Source organism: Eucalyptus grandis, chromosome 6 (assembly GCF_016545825.1).
Source record: "Eucalyptus grandis isolate ANBG69807.140 chromosome 6, ASM1654582v1, whole genome shotgun sequence".
NCBI lineage: Eukaryota > Viridiplantae > Streptophyta > Magnoliopsida > Myrtales > Myrtaceae > Eucalyptus > Eucalyptus grandis.
This window is the reverse complement of record NC_052617.1, coordinates 20,732,231-20,739,028: the sequence shown is the minus strand read 5'-3', so window position 1 is coordinate 20,739,028 and position 6,798 is coordinate 20,732,231. Positions and strand designations below refer to the sequence as shown.

The 6,798-nt window shown below is 43.1% G+C and overlaps 1 protein-coding gene across 1 annotated transcript; it reads right to left on the bottom strand.

Annotated features, from left to right (window-relative positions):
- Positions 1-276: 276 nt before the first annotated feature.
- On the bottom strand, positions 277-2,923 carry LOC104448860 (probable cinnamyl alcohol dehydrogenase 6). Its single transcript, XM_010062789.3, has 6 exons — positions 2,716-2,923; positions 2,487-2,600; positions 2,057-2,284; positions 1,099-1,387; positions 821-974; positions 277-721 (listed from the first exon to the last, which is right to left on the bottom strand). Exons 1-6 carry the CDS (start codon positions 2,808-2,810, stop codon positions 519-521), a joined length of 1,083 nt encoding a protein of 360 aa, XP_010061091.2. The 5' UTR covers positions 2,811-2,923; the 3' UTR covers positions 277-518.
- Positions 2,924-6,798: the final 3,875 nt, after the last annotated feature.

Here is a 6,798-nt window from a genome sequence, read left to right as displayed (position 1 = left end):
CGCCTCATTGAGAGCGGCTTCTCGATCGCACAGATTCATGCATGATTCACGATGCCACGCGTTCATCGCATCATATCGAACTACCATGTATAAAGCCACATTTCATTGGGGATAGCGAGAACCAGGAAACGAGAGTACTGTGTTGTCAGCAATGTTAACTGCCTTCGACAGTCAAGTTTCCATGATGTTTAGGCCTTTTTTGATTTTGTATTTGGACGGTTTATAAGCATAGATAAGGCCCATACGGTAAACTGCCATCCAAATGCTTTAAGCCCATATAGAACTTGCGAAGCTTTATTTCATTTCTTGTCATTTCTTTTTTATTGTTTCTTATGAAAATCGGACAAGGGCTTGTTGCAATATAAGCTCTAAAAGTGTAGGATGAATGACTAGGATGAGGTGAATGATTACGACTGAAAGGCCAACAGATGACAAAGACAAATATAGATAAATAGTGTCTGCAATTATGGGAGTAGTGATTTGTATCCGATAAGCCCCAAGCCTGGCTCACACCATCTTCAAATATTCGATATCCTCCCAGCGATGTCGATCACGAACCGGTATCTCACATCGTTCTTGGCAAGGCGGTCCATGGCCTCATTGATCGTGTCTGGGGCGATGACCTCGACGTCACAAGTGATGTTGTGTTTGCCGCACAAATCCATCATCTCCTGCGTATCTCTCATCCCTCCTGTCATGCTACCTTTGACACTCCTTTTACCTAATTTAAACAAAAAAAAAAAAAAATTCCCAGGAAAATAGTTATTATAGTGAATTTATAATTGACATGTTAGAGCTAAAGATTAAGAGGGAAATTTACCGAAAATTAGAGGGAAGGGAGGCAATTCGAGGGGCTGATCAGGTGCACCCACCGTGACCAAAGTTCCATCCACTTTGAGCAACTCCAGGATGGGCCCAAGAGAGTGCTGAGCCGATACCGTGTCCAAAATGAAATCCAGGCTCCTCTTCCCGGCCTATAAAACAGCCCAATAAAATCAATTTAAGATTGATAAAACGCATCGCCTTTCTTCAGCATAAATTAGTATAGGTTCGACTCATTCTTTAACGTGCCAAGACCGACCAAAACTAAGGTCAAACCTGCATTTGCTGAGAATTGGTGCTGACAATGAAGTCATCAGCACCCAAGCGCCCCTTGGCCTCTGTCTCTTTCGATGGGGATGTGCTGAGGACCGTGACATGGTGGCCGAACGCCTTCCCGAACTTAACCGCCACGTGGCCAAGCCCGCCGAGCCCCACCACCCCCATCTTCTTACCCGGTGAGCCCAGCATGCCGTTGTCCTTCAGCGGGCTGAACACCGTGATTCCCGCGCACAGCAGTGGTGCCACCGAGTCCATGGGTAAGTTCTCGGGTATGGGCACCACATATCTGCACAAGCAAGCGACCCGGACCAAAGGATTTCAAGTTAGTGCAATCATCGAGCGGGCTAAGTTTTAGACCTATTCAACCAGATAGATCGTATCAAACGGTCTATCGTGTTATGTTGTCCTCTGGATTGACGAGCATGGCTTTGTTACTCAATCTCGTCCATTCCATGAAATCGGAGCCTAAAAGGGCTGAACATGGGTCGAAAGGGGTCACCAGATTGAACTGACTTTTCTGTCCAACGTTTTCACAGTCCCCGTACATAGGTCTATTATTATTTTTTTCGTAAGTTAGTTTAATCAGAATGATAAAACAACTTATATTTAGGTCTACCTAATCATGTGACGAATAGAACGGAAGTGGCAGTTCATAATCAACATGGTCAAAAGATAGGCTCCCCTGTTTTTGAGTTCAATGCCATTCGCGTCAGTCTTTTTTTTTTTTCTTTGGAATTTACTCTCCCTGAGTTCAGCGAGATGGTGAAGACATATAAAGTACGAAGCGCAAAAACTCACATGAATTGCGTGCATTGGAATCTCTTCCATGGAAATCCGACAACAATAGTTCATAGAGATTCCGATTACACGTGCATTGTACCGTCTCTGTCTTTCAATCGAACAAAAACAAAAAAGAAACGAACAAAAATTGGAAAGAGAGAAGGCGAGAGGTTACCGGTAATCGGCGACGATGACGTTGGAGTAGCCACCATAGGTGATGGAGCCGTCCCAGAAGATGCCGTTGTACGTGAACTGCATCTGGTCGCAGTAGTTCTCCTGGGAGTCGGCACAGAACTCGCACTTGAGGCAGGAGGCCGCCAGGCAGCCCACCCCAACACGGTCCCCGATCTTGAACTTGCCCGCGTTGCATCCCACCTTAATCACCACCCCCGTTATTTCATGCCTGTTTCATTCGTCATGCGCGATCCAGTTAGCTCACCATATCCCAGCAGCAATAAACAAATCCAATCACACTCCCTATTGGAATGAGATGAGGACAGTGCCAAGCTCGAAGCGGGCCGAATTTTGTCACTCGGACTCGTCCATTTTTTCAAGGCAAAAGTGCATATTGATTTATGAACGAGAGAGAGAGAGAGAGAGAGTACCCAGGGACAACAGGGTACATGGTGATGCCCCACTCGTTCTTGGCATAGTGGAGATCGGTGTGGCAAATTCCGCAGTACAAGACCTCGATCGTCACATCGTTCACGCCATTCTCTCTGTTTAGTCATCAGAACAAAAGCAAAAAACCATCATATCACTCGCTTCAGAGCTATCTACAAATGCAGACTCAAGTGCTTCATTAAGCGCACCATCCCGACACTCCCGACCCACCTGCGTTTGAAGGTGTAGGGTTTGATCTCGCCGGAGGAGTCGTAGGCAGCCCAGCCGGACACCGAGAGCGTGTGGTTCTGAGTCTCTTGAGCCATCGGACGATCAGAGAGAGAGACACGTCGAACCCTAATAACGGCAGTGCTGCCGAAGATGCTTCCTCACCTCGGATCTCTCGCTATTACAACTAAAACCCTGTGACTAAGTGCCGTACTCTGCATCGGCGCCTCTTGCCTTTGCACGGGGAGGGGCTTTTATAGCCAGCCGGGCAGGTTCCACGAATTGAGACGGGTGTTGACCCTGCCCTTTACTTTAGAGAAGACTCGAGACGTCATGATCAAACTACCAACTACTTCAAAGTGTGTTTCAAGTGAGGGGCTGCGAGCGAGTGGGAACGAAATATTGGGCAGACTCTCGTCGCGGAAGAAGACATTACAAATTAGACATTACAAATTTCATCACGGCAGAGAAGATCGTTTTAAGAGTTCGTACACAGCTCAACCACCGTCATTTTCACTGTCACTTTTTCTATATTTTTTTCTAGCCAACGACCTCAGATCATTGCATCACATACAGTCCGAAATCGACCAAGTTGCCCTGTCGACTCTGTGCACCGGATCGGCCTGCGCTGCACGTGGACAGCTTGGTCTTTCCCGGAGGTGGAAATACCCACTACCGACTACAGACTACCGACTACCGACTACTTCAAAGTACGACTACTTAAAAGAACCGACTACTTCAAAGTACTGACTACTTCAAAGTGTGTTTCCGAAGGTGGGTCGGTGGCTAAGTGACGACAAGAGGGCGTAGGGAGGGGAAGGGGGAAGGGGGAAGGGCGAAGGGCAGGTTCTGTGAAGAAACGGCGCTGTTTCAGTGTGGAAACTCGAACGACGCGTGGCACCCGGGTCAGGTGGTTCGACGACCATTCACACGGGCGCGCGGTCCCGGAAAACTTCATCGCGTGTTCCTTGAACTCCTCGGACTGACTCTTTAAAATTGACGTTCTGTCGTCACTCCCCACTCTGCCTCGCGACCGCAATTTTTTTTTCGCCATTTCACAAACGCCCTCGGTTCATTTCCTGCCCACGTCGATTTTGTTTCCGTGCACTTTTGGAAAATTGGATTAGCGGGGGTGTGTATGATCCGAGCAGGTGGTTCCCAATCTAGAACTGGGAACCGCCCGTTAAGGACCGATTCCGAAAAATTGGAACCGGGAATGCATGGATCCACCAGGGAACCGGACCGCTGGTCCAGTCCGATTCCCGAGTGGATCCATGGAACCGGTCTTACAATAATAATAATATCATTTTTCGAAAGCTCCGATAGGAAACAACTTTGGTTTTTGACCAAAATTGCTGGTTCTTCGCCACCTAACCTATTCTTCTCCTCCTCCTCCTGTAGCCCTGCTTCTTCACGTGCTTGCTTTTTGCCCACCAATTGCTCGATGTTTTGTCAATGTGCACTTTGGACTTTTTAGCTTCAGCACCTCTCCATTTGGTTTGGCGCCTCTCCATTTGGTGCGCTTTGGACTTTTTCTCCACTTTAATTAATTTTTTTAATTATTTGATTAAGGTTTGTTAATTTGTAATTTCATTTTTTTAATATTAAAAATTAGTATATTATTTTAATATAATCGATCCGGTCCGGATGAGTGGGTGGATGGATCCGCCCATGAAACCGGGAACCGGATCGATACCCACTGGTTCCCATAAATTGGAACCGAGAACCGGACCGGTTCTCGGCAGTTCCGATCCGGTTGCAGGCGATTCGGGCGGGTCCCGGTTGTTTTGCACACCCCTAATTAGCATCCTCGGACGGAATGCCCATTAACTTAAAAAATCAATTTACCCTTACTTCAAACGAGAATAATTAAAAAGGGGCTAATTCCACGAGAGATTCTAAATCGGTACTCCTTGTGTGCATTTACTCGCAACTGTTTTTTCAGCCTACGGAAACTCCTAAATGGCACCACCGTCCTAAATTTTCTCTCCATGAGCATTTTGTTCGATTTTGCATTCATCTGTTATACGCGGCGGATGCAAGCAATGAAACGAGGATTGTTATCACGTGATGCCTTACAAGAAACATCGCCTTTTCCTCTCAATGAGGCCCTTCTTTTTCCCGATGATGTTTTTCTAGTATTTGAATCTCATTTAAAAAATGATTCCAATCTCATGAATTTATCATTATTCTTTTCTTTTCTTTTCTTTTTTCATTTATTTTTCTTTCCTTCTTCCTCTTCCGCCAAGCCTCAGCGATGGTTGTGATAGGCCACTAGTGCCGTCACCGTGGCTCGGCAAGGCTGGCCTATCCAACTTCAAGTAAGGTCAAGCCTCACCGGCCTCAAGCGAGCTCCGGCTCACCATGACGAGGCTAGCAAGACTCGAGCTCAAGCCTCCCCAAGGCTAGACCACACCAATGGCCATTTGCCAAGGCCTAGTGATCAGCGAAGAGGAAGAGGAAAAAGAAATTTAAAAAAAAAATAATAATAATAAATTTTTTTAAAAAATCAATTTTTAAAATGAAAGAAAAAAAACTAAAAACTTCAAGATAAGCCATTCCGAAAAAGTGTTTTCATCTTCTTAATTTCATGAAATCACTTTCCTAATTTTATGCATGAATATTTTCCCTGACTAGAAAGTGTTTTTAATTAAGGGTTAATACCTGAAAAACCCCCAAACCGGTACACTTGTGACAAATTTACCCCAAACTATTTTTTTGACCACCAAAAACCCTAAACTGGTATACATTTGACAAATTTACCCCAAACCGGTACACTTGTGACAAATTTACCCCTAACTATTTTTTTGACCACCAAAAACCCTAAACTCGTATGCATTTGACAAATTTATCCCAAACTAGTACACTTATGACAAATTTACTCTCTGTTAGTTTTCGTTAAATTTTATTATCAAATTATTAAGTTAAATGACATGTCACAATTGACCAAGTATACCAATTTGGGATTTTATGATCCGTTTGTCGAGTTTACAATTTTTATGATTTTTTTGTATTAATCCAATTAGCGAAAGGTATATTTATCACAAATTTAGCAGTTTGGGGTTTTTTACGGTTGAATAAATTAGTTTGGGGTAAATTTGTCATAAATGTACCAATTTAGAGTTTTTTATGATCAGTCGGGGTAAATTTGTCACAGGTGTACCAGTTTGGGGTTTTCATGGTCAAAAAAATAGTTTGGGGTAAATTTGTCACAAGTGTACCAGTTTGGAGTTTTTTAGGGAATTAACCCTTTAATTAACTAATTATTTTTTACGAACCAATCGAGTGAAAGTTTGGAAAATTAATTCCGTGGAAACATTTTCCCTAAAAAATTGTACCCTACGTTTGTTCGTGTGAGCAAGAGCTCTGTTTGACGTGATTTTATATCCTAATTCGTGCCAGCTTCGAAAACTCTAATTTGGCGTTATTGCAAAGGAACCCTAATTTTATTTGTCCCCAATTTGAGTAATGAAACTCCATATTACTAGCGCTACCCCATTATTGGTGAGGACGCCAATTTTATATCTTTAATTTTGGTCCATGATCGTTTGGGGGAGCCTTTCCAGCTACGTAGTCCAAGTTGGGTTTGTCGCTATGCGCTCGCCACTTCTATCGACATGTAAGACAATTGATAGCTAAATTAACTTAATGCCGACGAATAGTAAATTTGGAATAGCGATACCACTTTGGAGTTTTTAGTGAGTAGAAATATAATTGGAGATAAATGTGTTCTTAGAAGAAAAAGTATCAAGAAAAACATAAACTTATTGCATTGAAATCGATTCGACCTAAAACATTTTTACATTAGTACAAATTTAATACATCCGGCTAATTTATGTTGGAAATCATGGACTGACATGGACATTGACTACCCTTGCCAGCCAAGATGAAGGGAAAAAAAAAAAGAAATGAAAAAAGAAGAAAATAAAATAAAAAAAAAAACTATAAAAAAATGTTCAAAATTTTATTAAATATTATTAAAAATGTTCATTTGTCGGCCGGCGGCTATGCTACATAGGACGGTTGATGTTTACGTCCAGATTGATTTAATTGTTGCCAATTTGAAAATGTTTATAACTAAATTAG